Consider the following 16,973-nt stretch of genomic DNA (forward strand, 5'->3'; position numbering starts at 1 on the left):
TGTCGCGCTCAAGCTCAAAATGGATGTTAGTCAAAACACATACAGAGCTGTGAAGCGCAGAGCCAGAGCTCTGACGTCATGTATAGCATGTTACTGTACAGCCACTATGTTCCAATTTAGGCATTTATTAGTGTCCAAATCTGCCATTTTGAAGCCTTATATACGGGTGCGAGTGTAAAGGGCAACAGTACAGTCGACTCTTATATATATGGCTTGGGACTCTCTTGAACGCCTGCAATAAACCTGGATGTATGCACGAATACAGTATGTACAAGCGTTTTATTACAAACCTACACAGTAGATCTCTCCATCACGCTTTCAATTATCTCTTATTTTTCTCTGTTCTATTTTGATAGGCTCAGAGCTCAGGCCACAGTGACACACACACACACACACACACACACACACACACACTATGCCCATCAAAAGGGCTTTAAAGAGCAAACCCAAATCTCTCCTTTACGTCCAGACATCAGAAGCCACGCATGACGCAAACCACCACTCTCTTTCCCTCCCTCTTTCTCTCTCATACCACAGTCATTTCAAGGTAGTTTGGTAATCACACGTGTACACACACATGTAGTTACACCCACACAGACTGAATTGTGAGTGTGTGTGGGTACAATTGGTGGTGTGTCTCTGTGTGTGCATGTTTGGCCGTGCATGTGTACGTTTGGTATTGTGTGCGTGCATGCACTTTGCCGTGTGTGTCTGTGTGATCTAGCTGCCCTGAGGCTGTGCCGCCAGTTGGAGGTTCCTCCTGCAGCAGTCAGTCTGCAGTAGTTCTGCCTAGCTAACTCTTCAATTCAATGTCATTTAGCAGACACTTTTACCCAACGTGACCTACAGTCATGCGTGCATACATTTGTTCTGTATAGGTGGCCTCGGGAATCGAACCCACTATTCTGGCATTGCAAGAGCCATTACCAACTGAGCTACAGAGGACCACCTCAGGGTCATCAGAGTATCTCTTTAATCTGACTCTGAGAAGCTTTCTGACAGCATACTGCAAATAGAAACATGAAGACAACCACTGCTGCTTTCCTTCCCCTTCTTCTTCTCTCTGCTGTTGATTTTAGTTCACCCGAGGGAAGCGTATTGGCCTTATCTTTGCAGGAGGAGACCACCCAGGAAAGATGACTCAGGTGTGTGTGTGTGTGTGTGTGTGTGTGTGTGTGTGTGTGTGTGTGTGTGTGTGTGTGTGTGTGTGTGTGTGTGTGTGTAATTTTGTTTGATTTTATACTCACCTTTAGAACTTGTGTTAATATTAAGGCATGCCTGTACCTGTATGAAATGCTTTGAGGAGTGTGTTGGTGTATGTGTGTGAGGTAATGTTTTGAGGAGTGTGTTGGTTTATGTGTGTGAGGTAATGCTTTGAGGACTGTGTTGGTTTATGTGTGTGAGGTAATGTTTTGAGGAGTGTGTTGGTTTATGTGTGTGAGGTAATGTTTTGAGGAGTGTGTTGGTTTATGTGTGTGAGGTAATGCTTTGAGGACTGTGTTGGTTTATGTGTGTGAGGTAATGCTCTGAGGAGTGTGTTGGTTTATGTGTGTGAGGTAATGCTCTGAGGAGTGTGTTGGTGTATGTGTGTGAGGTAATGCTTTGAGGAGTGTGTTGGTTTATGTGTGTGAGGTAATGCTTTGAGGAGTGTGTTGGTTTATGTGTGTGAGGTAATGCTTTGAGGAGTGTGTTGGTTTATGTGTGTGAGGTAATGCTTTGAGGAGTGTGTTGGTTTATGTGTGTGAGGTAATGTTTTGAAGAGTGTGTTGGTTTATGTGTGTGAGGTAATGCTTTGAGGAGTGTGTTGGTTTATGTGTGTGAGGTAATGCTCTGAGGAGTGTGTTGGTTTATGTGGGTGAGGTAATGCTCTGAGGAGTGTGTTGGTTTATGTGTGTGAGGTAATGTTTTGAAGAGTGTGTTGGTTTATGTGTGTGAGGTAATGTTTTGAGGACTGTGTTGGTTTATGTGTGTGAGGTAATGCTCTGAGGAGTGTGTTGGTTTATGTGTGTGAGGTAATGCTTTGAGGAGTGTGTTGGTTTATGTGTGTGAGGTAATGCTTTGAGGAGTGTGTTGGTTTATGTGTGTGAGGTAATGTTTTGAAGAGTGTGTTGGTTTATGTGTGTGAGGTAATGCTTTGAGGAGTGTGTTGGTTTATGTGTGTGAGGTAATGCTCTGAGGAGTGTGTTGGTTTATGTGTGTGAGGTAATGTTTTGAGGAGTGTGTTGGTTTTAAGTGTGTGAGGTAATGCTCTGAGGAGTGTGTTGGTTTATGTGGGTGAGGTAATGCTCTGAGGAGTGTGTTGGTTTATGTGTGTGAGGTAGTGTTTTGAAGAGTGTGTTGGTTTATGTGTGTGAGGTAATGCTTTGAGGAGTGTGTTGGTTTATGTGTGTGAGGTAATGCTTTGAGGAGTGTGTTGGTTTATGTGTGTGAGGTAATGCTTTGAGGAGTGTGTTGGTTTATGTGTGTGAGGTAATGTTTTGAGGAGTGTGTTGGTTTATGTGTGTGAGGTAATGCTTTGAGGAGTGTGTTGGTTTATGTGTGTGAGGTAATGCTCTGAGGAGTGTGTTGGTTTATGTGTGTGAGGTAATGTTTTGAGGAGTGTGTTGGTTTATGTGTGTGAGGTAATGCTTTGAGGAGTGTGTTGGTTTATGTGTGTGAGGTAATGCTTTGAGGAGTGTGTTGGTTTATGTGTGTGAGGCAATGCTTTGAGGACTGTGTTGGTTTATGTGTGTGAGGTAATGCTCTGAGGACTGTGTTGGTTTATGTGTGTGAGGTAATGCTCTGAGGAGTGTGTTGGTGTATGTGGGTGAGGTAATGTTTTGAGGAGTGTGTTGGTTTATGTGTGTGAGGTAATGCTTTGAGGAGTGTGTTGGTTTATGTGTGTGAGGTAATGCTTTGAGGAGTGTGTTGGTTTATGTGTGTGAGGTAATGCTCTGAGGAGTGTGTTGGTGTATGTGTGTGAGGTAATGCTTTGAGGAGTGTGTTGGTTTATGTTTGTGAGGTAATGTTTTGAGGAGTGTGTTGGTTTATGTGTGTGAGGTAATACTTTGAGCCCAACTTCCACTTTAGAGAGAAGTACACTGCTGATACAGAGGGGAGAAGGCCCTTCCAGCAGTGGCCCTGCCGTCCTCCTCTTCCTCATCTCCCTTTTTTCTCCCTCTCCCTTCTCTTCTCCAGCTTCTCTCTTGCTCCTCCCACATCTCCCTATACCGCTCCTCCTCTTCCTTCCCTCTCTCTCCTTCCTCATCCTCCACCTCTCCCCCCTCATCCTCTCCCTCAGGAAATAGAATTTGCCACGTCTGTTGATTCCAGTCTGGATGGCTGAGACCATATCACCCTAACCCATCTGGAGACACTTTGGAATTATCCTCCATAGAAAATCACGCATTCACAGGCAGATAGAGAGGAAGAATGAGAGAGGGAGGGATGGAGAGAATGAATGAGTGTGTGTGAGAGAGAAGGAGAGAGATGAAGATAGAGATGGATCACAGATGTAGCATCTGGGAGAGGCTCTAACCATAACACTTCTTCAAAGTTTTGGGGAAACAGATGGGGTATCTAAGGTGTATCTAGGATCAACCAGGGGTGGGGAATCTGGATGGCCTCTGGGTGAGATCTGTGCAGTGGGAGCAGGTTTGGGAATGGGGAGGATGTTTCTTCTCAGTAAGGTTCCATGGATCAGGCCCTGATCCAGTCCTATCCCTTCAGAACAGTGAGAGAGGCTGAGCCTAGAGATCTGTGCCCAGGGGGAGAGCAGGATCACTGGGGTAACCAGACTGAGGAGGGACTCTCCCGGTCCTCAGGCTATGGTACAGTAGTATGGAGTCTGGATGGAAGGATCACCCATATCCTCCACGACAGTTGAATTGGATCTATTCTATTGAATCTTGTGTTTATATTCTATAGAATTTTTGAGGAACAATCAAGGAACTATCTTCAGATACTACAACTCTATTGTCCTAGACAGAACGTCTCTTGTTCCCAAATGGCACCCTATTCCGTAATATATAGTGCACTACGTTTAATCAGAGGTCAAAAGTAGTGTGACAGATCCAGACCCACTTCTGATAATCCTGGGAGTATCTGAGTCCCTAAACGGATTAACCAACCCCCAAAAACAACTAATCTCTTATGGTCTCATTTCGGCAAAAAAACTAATCTTGTTGTTTTGGAAAAGGAGGGAAGCGCCCTCTACCAAATTATGGCTCAGTGAATTGGCAAACACTGTACACTTAGAAAGAATTAGATTTATTCTGAACAATAAATTATTAACATTTGATCAAATTTGGTAGCCTTTCCTCTCCTACTTGGACGAGTCAGCGCTGTGAATTTGTACTTATTAAATCAAATCAAATCAAATTTTATTTGTCACATACACATGGTTAGCAGATGTTAGTGCGAGTGGGGTGTTGTCGCGTATTATCGAGTATTTGTCGAGTATTATCGCACTCTCAATTGTAATATTTTAATCCACCTTTGGGCATGTTCTGGCACTGCCACCCATGTGCTGGCCCTGCCAGCCCTGCCACCCATGTGCTGGCCCTGCCACCCATGTGCTGGCCCTGCCACCCATGTACTGGCCCTGCCACCCATGTGCTGGCCCTGCCACCCATGTGCTGGCCCTGCCACCCATGTGCTGGCCCTGCCACCCATGTGCTGGCCCTGCCACCCGAGCAGTTGGGTATCTATGTTTAGATGAGAATTGTATACCTGTCTTGTATACCTATATACCATTCTTGTGTGTGTTTAATAAAACATATTTGAGAAAAAAAAAAGATACAAAAAAGTAGTGTGACCAGATATCAAAAGAAGTGCACTACATAGGGAATAGGGCTTGGTTGGAGACTTATCCCTGATTTTTTTAAACTTTAGGAGATGATGAGGATGGATCAAATTAAATGTTACTTGTCACAGATACATGTATGTGATGGTGATCAGTGAAGAGGCCTGGAGGAAGGTCTGTCTGATTCATACAGGGATTCCATTATGAAGCCATGGAGTCATTCATTATCATGCATCTATTAATGATTCCTTCCAGGACTGATGCGTTTGTGCAGTGATGCTCTGGCCCTGTAGTGTTTCATCAACCAGATGAAGAGATCAGAGTACAGTCAGCACACTCTTCATCTCTTCCCAGAAGCCTTCACTCAGACGTTCAGGAAACGCTGTGTCATGGTGCTGGGAATGGGGAAGGGGTGGTCAGGGGGCCCCAGAGGGGGGGGTGACATGGTGGGGTAATTGGGCTATCCTCAGGGGGGAAAGTGTGTGTGTGTATGAGAGAGAGAGAGAGTTTCATTCTCTACACCCTTGCTATTCCTATCCCAGAGTTCTGCCACTTCACACATAACCTCTGTGTGTAACATCACATAGATGATGTATCACACAGTTCATATTAAACATGCTACAAAGTCCATGAACACAACACCCCAATTACAGTAATACGTGACCAGAAGCTAAAACGTCCATGAACACAACACCCCAATTACAGTAATACGTGACCAGAAGCTACAAAGTCCATGAACACAACACCCCAATTACAGTAATACGTGACCAGAAGCTAAAACGTCCATGAACACAACACCCCAATTACAGTAATACGTGACCAGAAGCTAAAACGTCCATGAACACAACACCCCAATTACAGTAATACGTGACCAGAAGCTAAAACGTCCATGAACACAACACCCCAATTACAGTAATACGTGACCAGAAGCTAAAATGTCCATGAACACAACACCCCAATTACAGTAATACGTGACCAGAAGCTACAAAGTCCATGAACACAACACCCCAATTACAGTAATACGTGACCAGAAGCTACAAAGTCCATGATCACAAAACCCCAATTACAGTAATACGTGACCAGAAGCTAAAACGTCCATGAACACAACACCCCAATTACAGTAATACGTGACCAGAAGCTACTAAGTCCATGAACACAACACCCCAATTACAGTAATACGTGACCAGAAGCTAAAAGTTCAAGCCTTAGACTAGCAGACAAACAATCTTCAACTGATGAAATGCAAGGCAAGTTGGATACCGTAAAACTTCAATGAATAGTTTGGGCGTTTATTTTCTTTAATAATCACTAAACACAACCGGCGCGTATTAGAGACAGGCTTCTATCTCCTTAATGCACACAGCTTTTTCTCAATAACATTTTGAAAAGACTACCACACTGTTTATTGTGACCAGTATGGCCAATGTAAACATTATAATAACAAAGATAAGCAAATCAGACTTGGAAAGGCTGCCTATCTGTCACGTCTACTCCCGCTCCTCCTCTCATTATTACACACACCTGGACTCCATCACCTTCCTGATGACCTCCTCTATAACTGTCACTCCCTATGGTTCTTTCCTCAGGTCTTATTGTTCCTGTTTATATGTTTCATGTCTCTACGCAACTTGTGTTTCTTGGTTTTTTCCATGTTTGTTTATTTATTAAATTCCCTCCCTGTACTTGCTTCCCGATTATTAGCGTTCACTATCAGACCCCCATTTCCGTGCTTCAGCACCATACATTTTTTGGTGGCACCATGGCTGGCAACGATGACAGAATAAAATCACATAACATTTGAATGCACATGACCGTGAGAATATCAGATCTGTGTCCATGGTAAACTCCTAAACAGTTTTGTCACGCCTATTCCCGCTCCAGCGCTCGATGTCACCAGTCTACTAACCACCGGTCCTGGCAACCATCATTACGCACACCTGCTCTCCATCATTACGCACACCTGCTCTCCATCATTACGCACACCTGCTCTCCATCATTACGCACACCTGGACCTCATCATCACCATGATTACCCTCCCTTTATTTAGCCCTCAGTGCCCTCATCAGACAGTATTGGTTTTGGTCACGTCCAGTACGCTTCTCCTGTTTTGTTTATCTGCCTTTTCTTATTCATTAAACTCCCCTTCTGCATCTGCTTCCTGACTCCCAGCGTATACGTTACACATTTAGACCTATCGTTTATTTGGAACAGCCGTTTGTTTGCTGAAATGTGTGCAGATGCCCGGCTAATTGAAGTTTTATGGTAATTGTAAACAAGTCAGTTGGAGTGAAGTGCTTGACGTGATCAGAAGGAAGCAGAGAGGACCGTGACTGGAGAAGACGGAGCCTGATTAATAGAGTAACATCAACCAGTATCATATTCATCTGCCAATACACTTATTCACCTCATCCAGTGAGTCTCTGTGGTAGAGTCCCAAATGGAACCATATTCCCTATTTAGTGCACTACTTTTGACCAGGGCCCATAAGGAATTGCCCACGGCTCTGGTCAAAAGTAGTGCACTAGATAGAGAATAGGGTGTCATTTGGGCAACACACTGTGTTGACTTAGAACAGGAAGGGTCCAGTTCAAACAGCGGAAAGCAGACGGATCCTTTTAATGCATTAATAAACAGAACCACTTGGAAGAGGAATGTGTGCTGGCGGCCGCATCAATCATTCCTAAAGTTACTTTCAACCATGGACATTTGACTGAGCTTTGAATTCAGATCTTTGCACTCGTTTTTGACGTCTGTTGTTGTCTCATAATATTGTGCGAAGGGATAGACCGTTTGAAGAAAGTTTGATGTAACACTTTATCTATCTTAAGTTAACCCTGATACCCATGTAACTACACAGTAAAACTGTAGTTAGTAAAAACCTTGTAGGTACATAGTGTTACCCAACATTTTGTACCTTTTCGTGATCTGTGTTCAATGCGTCGGGGTTGTGCTTCCCAGGAGCTGCAGGTAATGGTAAACCTACATGATGTTAGTCATTTATGTTGAGTGGATGGGCTGTATATCACCAGTCAGTCATGGTTATTACCTGAGCTATATTTCCCTCAACCATAGGAATGGATGGGAACACCTGCCTTACTCATTCACACACTGCAGGGAGTGTCATAATGCTGATGCTTAGCAGTGCCTCTCTGCCTAACACACACAGCCCCCATCAAACCATCAACACCCATACCAGTGGACTTACCTTGTGTGCGTGTGCTCTGGTTCTCGTGAGGCCTAATCGAACGTGAAGTTAACACGCATGTGTGTGAGACATCTGGTTCTGAGTTGCATTCAGGAGCCAAGCCTTTCTTTCTTTCCACTGCTATCATTTAGAGCAGGAGAGGAAAACAGTCCTCTCCACTCCTCTTCTTCTCTGCTATTCTGTTCTTTTCTCCACTCCTCTTCTTCTCCTCTATTCTGTTCTTTTCTCCACTCCTCTTCTTCTCCTCTATTCTGTTCTTTTCTCCACTCCTCTTCTTCTCCGCTATTCTGTTCTTTTCTCCACTCCTCTTCTTCTCCTCTATTCTGTTCTTTTCTCCACTCCTCTTCTTCTCCTCTATTCTGTTATTTTCTCCACTCCTCTTCTTCTCCTCTATTCTGTTCTTTTCTCCACTCCTCTTCTTCTCCTCTATTCTGTTATTTTCTCCACTCCTCTTCTTCTCCTCTATTCTGTTCTTTTCTCCACTCCTCTTCTTCTCCTCTATTCTGTTATTTTCTCCACTCCTCTTCTTCTCCGCTATTCTGTTATTTTCTCCACTCATCTGCTATTCTTCACACAAACCTCTAAAGCCTTGTTCACACTGATGGCCTAAATGCTCAAATCAGTTTTGTTTTTCCAATCCGTTTTGGAATACTGACTGTCCAAACAGCAAGTTACAAGTGACCAGATCGGTTCAGACAGCAGTCATGGCTATGCTAGTTGTCATAGTAATGGCGGGTGTGTGCGCAGTGGTGTAGGCTGATTGGTGTTGATGCTCGTATTTCCTATCACTCAGAAGATCTGTAACAAGCTAAGGTGACAACAGTGCCTGCCATGGACGTGTCCCAGTTCCTTTGAATGTTCAAAATCACAGTGTAAGAACACTTTTAAAGCCCCATATGATGTGATCCAACTTTCAAAACAAGTTGTTTTTGGCAAGCCCCAGCAGTCAACTAGTTCAGGGTTTCCCAAACTCGGTCCCGGGACCCCCATGGGTGCACGTTTTGGTTTATGCCCTCCTAGCACTACACAGCTGATTCAAATAACCAACTCATCATCAAGCTTTGATTGTTTGAATCAGCTGTCTAGTGCTAGGACAAAAAACTAAATGTGTCCCGGGGGGGGGTGGGGGTTCTTGTCAAACTGTCAACAGAGTAGCTGCTAGCAACAAGATATGCCAAATAACTAAAAAAAATAAAAAAAATAATCAGATTTGACCATTTAGACACAAGTCACATGGCCAGGAATCAGATTTATATCTGTCTTCAAACCATCTACGAAGTTGGTTTGAAATCTGTCTTGAAATATCTGATCAAGCTTTTTGGCTGTTCAGACTGCATGAAAAAGAACAGATTAGAATCTGATATGCCCAAAAAATGGATTTGAGTCACTTCAACCTGACAATGTGAACAAGGCTTAGTCCTTTATATTCTATCCAGAGTTTGGGGATGCAAAATAATACACTGCTTAGATGTGGAAGCCTTCCTTTACTGGTATTTATGCCATACAGTCGTTTTTGTATGCCTGCCCAGCAGTACTGGCGGTAGATTCATGGAGGGCATTGTGTACCCTGGTAGAATCCCCGGTAAACTGTTTGAATCTCAGGTATCTGGTAGCCAGCCTACACTCATAATTCAGTGTTCATATCTGAAACTGCACCAATATAATGATCCACAATGTATTCACAAGAGACGTGTGTGTGATGTTTAAAGCCCAGACAGTTAACAGTAGTTAATTCCCTGTGTGCCTCTCTCTCTATCTCCTTGTGAATGACTCTGGGTAATGAGCCCAGCTTTCCAATAATGACTGTCACCACTTTATCATTAGCCTTTTAATACACTGTTAATCTGAGAGTCACATCTCTCTTTCTGCCTTCTCTCCCTCCTCTTTTTCTTTTTCATCTCTCGCTCTCTATCATTTGTCATTTATCTCTGTCCTCTTTCTCTCTTTTTTAAACTATATTGTTCTCCAATCTCTCTCTCTCTCATTATCCCTTGTTCAAATGTGCTCTCCCTTTTCTGTCTCTCTAGGTTCTGCAGGAGAAGATGGAGAATCTCCAGAGGCAGCTGCACTCCTCCGAGAAGAAACTACTGAACAAAGAGTTAGAGAACCAGGAGCAGGTAACAGATTCCCTCTTCTCACCTTCAACCTCACCCCTCAACTTCACCCCCTCACCCCTCAACTTCACCCCCTCACCCCTCAGACTCACCCCTCAACTTCACCCCCTCACCCCTCATCTTCACCCCTCACCCCTCAGACTCACCCCTCATCTTCACCCCCTCACCCCTCACTCACCCCTCAACTTCACCCCCTCACCCTTCAGACTCGCCCCTCAACTTCACCCCCTCACCCCTCAGACTCACCCCTCAACTTCACCCCCTCACCCCTCATCTTCACCCCTCACCCCTCAGACTCACCCCTCATCTTCACCCCCTCACCCCTCACTCACCCCTCAACTTCACCCCCTCACCCCTCAGACTCGCCCCTCAACTTCACCCCCTCACCCCTCAGACTCGCCCCTCAACTTCACCCCCTCACCCCTCAGACTCGCCCCTCAACTTCACCCCCTCACCCCTCAGACTCGCCCCTCAACTTCACCCCCTCACCTCTCAGACTCACCCCTCAACTTCACCCCCTCACCCCTCAGACTCAATCCTCAACTTCACCCCCTCAGACTCACCCCTCAACTTCACCGACTCACCCCTCAACTTCACCCCCTCACCCCGCAGACTCACCCCTCAACTTCACCCCCTCAGACTCACCCCTCAACTTCACCCCCTCACCCCTAAGACTTACCCATCAGTCTCACCCACAACCCTCTACCTCACCCCTCAGCCTCACCCTTGTACCTTATCCACTCTACTTAAACCCTCTACCTCACCCCTCTACCTCAACCCCCTACGTCAACCTTCAGTTTCACCCTCTCTTCTCTTCCTCTCTCTCCCCTATATTCTTCCCAACCCCTAGTTCAGAGGCAGAGATTTTCCAAATTCCTCGAGATCCGGCTTCAAAAGCCAGCACTATGGGGCAGGAATGTTCAGAGGGAATCCTGAACCACTGCACACACACTCGCACACAGACACACACCAGCCCCGGAGCCATGGCCCCTGTGAGCTCTGTAATCACAGGTCTGCTTTGACCTTGACACACATGGAGAAGAAAGGCAGTAATCACCACGTAGCAGGCTGGCTGGTGGTCTCTCTGTCTCTGGCTGGGCCTGTGTACCTCCAGGCTGCTATGTACCAATGAAGGCAACTCTTGGTCCTGGGGAGCCGCCCAGTGACCCTTACACACACTTTGCTGGAACAGCTCCATGTCGGACGGACATAAATCTCCCCAGAATGGGTCAGTGGTGCTAGGGTAGTAGGGCCACCAGCCGGTGGGTTGACCCAGTCCTAGATGCTTTTTCCTCTCATCCAACCTAGTTAAAAGGACAGGGCTTAACCTAAACTTCTGCAAGGTGAACTTTTTCCAAGGTTGTACAGACTTTCATTATGCAAATCGTCAAAGGTGTGTTAGGCGTGTAGGATTCTCCATTGAACATGCGTTTAGTCTAGGAACAAACTCAATCTGTGTCTGGGAGACTGGCCTATAACTATGTCTGAAGTCAACTCATTCCTATGGGCTTCACTGAGACTGTGTTTACCTGGTGGTCTGTGTCTGACTGGAGATGGGCCCTCTCAGTGTAGTGATAGTGAGACTCTGTTCTCTATACCTCCTTACTAGGAGAGAGAGGCTCTCGGAGGCTGGTGTGTTGTATGTGTGTGTTCGTGTGTGTGTTTTTGCATGTCTGTGTGTGTGTCTGTGCGACTGATGTGTGTGTTAATAAAACCTGAGGCCTACTAGCTCACTAACTCTCAGGGATATTGCCCAAGTTTATCTGCCAAGACATGTCTTTGTAATCTGATCTCACACACTAAAACAGCTTCTCTGCCCAAGACTTCACACAGATGTTTCCCGCCTGCTTCTTCCAGAGCCCTCTCGGACTCCCCGCTGTAAAATGGCGGCTCGGCTGCACCTCACGGTGAGGTTCAGTCTGTCTGAAGACAATCAAAAGTACACTGGTTATTTACAGATCAATCAGCCGCTGGTGTTGAGCAGTTCTGTGTGTAACTCACTGCACTAGTAACTAACCCATCCTGGATTGTAACAGTTCACACAGATCTGTTTTCTTATCGCTCTTTCTCTTTTTAGTCACTTCTCTGTGAAGCTCTTTATTTTTTTCAAGGCAGCGAAGCGTTTTTGAATTCAAAGCGTTTCTCAACGAACTCTCAGAGTGCAACTGAGAGATGTGGAGGCGCAAACTTTGTGAGCGGCGTGGTTTTTGATGTACCCCCTTGTATCTGACAAGGTTTTTGTCACTCCAGAATCTTCCAACAACGAGCACAATCTGCCCCCCCCCCCCCCCCCCCCCATCGTCATTAGCATAACTCAAGCTACGTGGCAAACTTCATTTGAATGTTCAAAGTGTCAACACCGTGTTTCTTTCGTCTGGCAGCTGTCAAAAACCTTGGTGTGTGACAGACAGTATCAAGCGCTGGGGGAAAGTCAAAACCACCAGCACAATCTAAAGACTATATATAGATGAAATGTTGTCATTTTAAGAGGATAGCAGGAGAACAAGTTAAAAGACTTCTGCTTCTCTCAGGAGCTTCAAAATGGAATCTAACGCTTCATCAGGAACAACAATAAACTCCTATTTTCCTTTTAAAAGAGGGTGGAGATGAAACCGTTGTCTCTGTGTGGAAAGTCAGATTGTTCCTCTCACTCTCTCTCTCTCTGACGGATGCTTTGGAGAACAGTTGCACTGTTTTACATCCTGAGTCTGTCAATGGCCAAAACCTGGCGCCTAGGTTTGATCAGCCACTGTCTTCAAAAGTTCCTTACATCTGTGTGATCGGCGAGGAGCCGCTTTAAAAGCCTCCTCTCCTCACATCCCTCCATCCACCTGTCTAAAGACTAAACAGGCCTTTACTGTACAGAGAGGGATTCAGAAAGAGAGAGATGAAGCGAGGGAGCGATATTATAAATGAGTTATAGAACAGCCCGTGAGAAACAGAACTGAAAGAAAGTGAAGTCTCTCAGAAAAAGGCTTCCATATTCAGCTGGAGTGTTCGATGTGATCCTTCAGTCAACTCGGGAGATTCAGTGAATTTCAATTCACTATCGCTCACCTGCTCTCACCACTCTGAGCCCCAGACTGCTTACCATCCCAGATCCCACCGCTGCCACCAAATTTTGCAGTTGAAATGGAATTGACCTGGTTCTGACTGATGTCATTGACTTCTATTCTATCCATGTGTTGAATATATACACAGCTGAAAATAGTTCACTAGGTCCTTTGCCTGACCTACTGTAGTGTAGTATCTACGTCTGGGTTAGCATAGCTAGCGTGTATTAGCCACAACAAAGGTGCTGCCATAGAAAATGGCTGCTCTGCCTCTCTCCACCCCTGCACATTGCCCAGTAAACCAGGACACCCAATTGCCTTGGTGAGACATACATTAGCCTTATGATCACTAAAGCTTTGTCTCCAAGGCACTCCCCAGTTGTTTATAGATCAGTGTAGATGGGCTGTGTATATATCTACCCATCCTCAGGCCTACAGTGGTTCCTCCTTTGAAAGTTGTGAGCTTACACTGCGGGACTTAGAGGTACCCAGCGTCATGGCTTCATTTCTCCAGGCCACCGCAAGGGTGAGTTAGAGAATTCATTATGCATTTGGGTCCCAAGGTTTTTATATGACCAATCATATCGAGTGGTTCCAATGACGAATTTGACGTAAGCCACCCGTCCCTGGGGCTTTCTTCAACAAAGATGGCTGACAAAACATTACGGTGGAACCAAATGTAAGTTGTCATAACGAGTCAAGCAAAACATTTACAATTGAGAGGAATATGTTAGTTAATGTAGAGACAAACGTTTGTGCATATTTTTGTCATAAAGTTAATTTACGAAAATCGCTATTTAGCAAGTTATTTGACTGGCTAACATTAGCCAGCTAGCTAGCTAGTGTTGTGACAGGAGAATTAATTTGTCATTTGTGTTGTTTAATGTTTTAGGGACTCCTGAGAAAACCAGCAAACCAGGCTGTCGTCTTGTGCAACAGTGGATATAAAGAATCTAGCTAGCTAAAGCATTTACTGCAAATTGAATATACAATTGTGTAAGCTTGCCTTGCAATGCAGCCGAAGTAACATAGCTAGCTAACTAAACGAAACGACATCTCACTTTCATCTGCGTTTATTTTCAGCACACTTAACATGTGTAAATATTTGTATGAACATAAGGTTCAACAACTGAGACATAAACTGAACAAGTTCCACAGACATGTGACTAACAGAAATGGAATAATGTGTCCCTGAACAAAGGGGGTCAAAATAAAAAGTAACAGTCAGTATCTGGTGTGGCCACCAGCTGCATTAAGTACTCCAGTGCATCTCCTCCTCATGGACTGCACCAGATTAGCCAGTTCTTGTTACCCCACTCTTCCACCAAGGCCCCTGCAAGTTCCCAGACATTTCTGGGGGAAATGGCCCTAGCCCTCTGATCCAACAGGTCCCAGACGTGGTCAATGGGATTGAGATTTGGGCTCTTCGCTGGCCATGGCAGTACACTGACATTCCTGGCTTGCAGGGATTCACGCACAGAACGAGCAGTATGGCTGGTGGCATTGTCATGCTGGAGGGTCATGTCAGGATGAGCCTGTAGGAAGGGAACCACATGAGGGAGGAGGATGTCTTCCCTCGAACGCACAGCGTTGAGATTGCCTGCAATGACAACAAGCTCAGTCCAATGATGCTGTGACACACCGCCCCCGACTATGACGGACCCTCCACCTCCAAATCGATCCCGCTCCAGAGTACAGGCCTCGGTGTAACACTCATTACTTCGACGATAAACGCAAATCCAACCATCACCCCTGGTGAGACAAAACAGCGACTCATCAGTGAAGATTGGCACTTTTTGCCAATCATGTCTGGTCCAGCAACGGTGGGTTAGGCAATGCCAGTGATGTCTGGTGAGGACCTGCTTTACAACAGGCCTACAAGCCCTCAGTCCAGCCTCTCTCAGCCTATTGCGGACAGTCTGAGCACTGATTGAAGTATTGTGCATTCCTGGTGTAACTCGGGCAGTTGTTGTTGCCATCCTGTACCTGTCCCGCAGGTGTGATGTTCGGATGTACCTATTCTATGCAGGTGTTGTTATACGTGGTCTGCTTCTGCGAGGACAATCACCTGCCCATCCTGTCTACCTGTAGCGCTGTCTTAGGCGTCTCACAGTACGGACATTGCAATTTATTTCCCTGGCCACATCTGCAGTCCTCATGCCTACCTGCAGCATGCCCAAGGCACGTTCACGCAGATGAGCAGGGACCATGGGCATCTTTCTTTTGGTGTTTTTCAGAGTCAATAGAAAGGCCTCTTTAGTGTCCTAAGTGTTCATAACTGACCTTAAATGCCTACCGTCTGTAAGTCGTTAGTGTCTTAACGACCGTTCCACAGGTGCATGTTCATTAATTGTTTATGGTTCATTGAACAACCATGGAAAACAGTGTTTAACTTCTTGACGCACCCATCCCGTTACCGGGATCATTTTTATCAACATCCGCTGAATTGCAGCGCGCCAAATTCAAATTAAATTACTAAAAATATTTAATTTTCATGAAATCACAAGTGCGATATAGCAAAACACAGCTTAGCTTGTTGTTAATCCACCTGGGGTGTCAGATTTCAATAAAGCTTTTCAGCAAAGGCATACCAAGCGTTTATGTAAGAACATCTCTCTCAGTAGACAAAATATTACAAACAGCTAGCAGCCAAGTAGATTGGTCACGAAAGTCAGAAAAGCAATAAATGAAATCGCTTACCTTTGATGATCTTCGGATGTTTGCACTCACGAGACTCCGTTACACAATAAATGTTCCTTTTGTTCCATAAAGATTATTTTTATATCCAAAATAAAAATTTGTAGAAACATGTCAAATGTGTTTTATAAATAATCTAATAATATAATCGATAATATGTCAACCGGAATGTAGCTTCTTCAATAGGAAGAGAGAGAGAAAATGGCTGTTCCAAGCTGTAGCGCATGAAAAACTCTGCTGGCACCCTGCCATCCACTGACGCGATGGGTTCTTTCTCGCTCATTTTTCAAAATAAAAGCCTGAAACTATGTATAAAGACTGTTCACACCTTGAGGAAGCCATAGGAAAAGGAATCTGGTTGATATCCCTTTAAATGGAGGCAAGTCATCCAATGGAACAGAGAGCTTTCAAGAAAAACAGCACTTCCTTGTTGGATTTTTCTCAGGTTTTCGCCTGTAATATCAGTTCTGTTATACTCACAGACAATATTTTGACAGTTTTGGTAACTTTCGAGTGTTTTCTATCCTAATCTGACAATTATATGCATATTCTAGATTCTGGGCCTGAGAAATAGGCAGTTTAAATTGGGTACGTTTTTCAGCCAAACATGAAAATACTGCCCCCTACACTCAACAAGTTAAAGCCTTTACAATGAAGATCTGTGAAGTTATTTAGAATTGTAAGAATTGTCTTAGAAATACAGGGTCCTGAAAAAGGGTTTATTTATGTACTTGCTTTTTATGTAGTGGAGGATAAAAATAACTGAATGCCTATGGATGTGTAGCCGATCTGTGTAAAACGTTTGGTAAAACGTTTACCTTTGATGACCTTCGGATGTTTTCACTCACGAGACTCCCAGTTACACAACAAATGTTCCTTTTGTTCCATAAAGATTATTTTTATACCCAAAATACCTCTGTTTGTTTGTCGCGTTATGTTCAGAAATCCACAGGAAAGAGCGGTCACGACAACGCAGACGTATATTCCAAATAATATCCATAATGTCCACAGAAACATGTCAAATGTTTTTTATAATCAATCCTCAGGTTGTTTTTAAAATATATATTAGATATATTATATCAACCGGGTGTGTAGGTTTTTCAATAACATCAGGAGAAACA

General features: G+C 44.6%; 1 protein-coding gene across 2 annotated transcripts in view; it reads left to right on the forward strand.

Moving 5' to 3' along the window:
* cep112 (centrosomal protein 112) overlaps window positions 1-16,973 on the forward strand; it is a 211,250-nt gene that overhangs the window by 183,478 nt on the left and 10,799 nt on the right. The window contains exons 24-25 of one of the 2 annotated variants that reach the window (XM_036941515.1): window positions 10,016-10,105; window positions 11,911-12,009. In XM_036941515.1, the coding sequence (XP_036797410.1) occupies window positions 10,016-10,105; window positions 11,911-12,009 (189 nt within the window). The remainder of the gene's footprint in view (window positions 1-10,015; window positions 10,106-11,910; window positions 12,010-16,973) is intronic. The other variant, XM_036941516.1, reaches the window with a different exon arrangement.

Source organism: Oncorhynchus mykiss, chromosome 13 (genome assembly GCF_013265735.2).
Source record: "Oncorhynchus mykiss isolate Arlee chromosome 13, USDA_OmykA_1.1, whole genome shotgun sequence".
Taxonomy (NCBI): domain Eukaryota; kingdom Metazoa; phylum Chordata; class Actinopteri; order Salmoniformes; family Salmonidae; genus Oncorhynchus; species Oncorhynchus mykiss.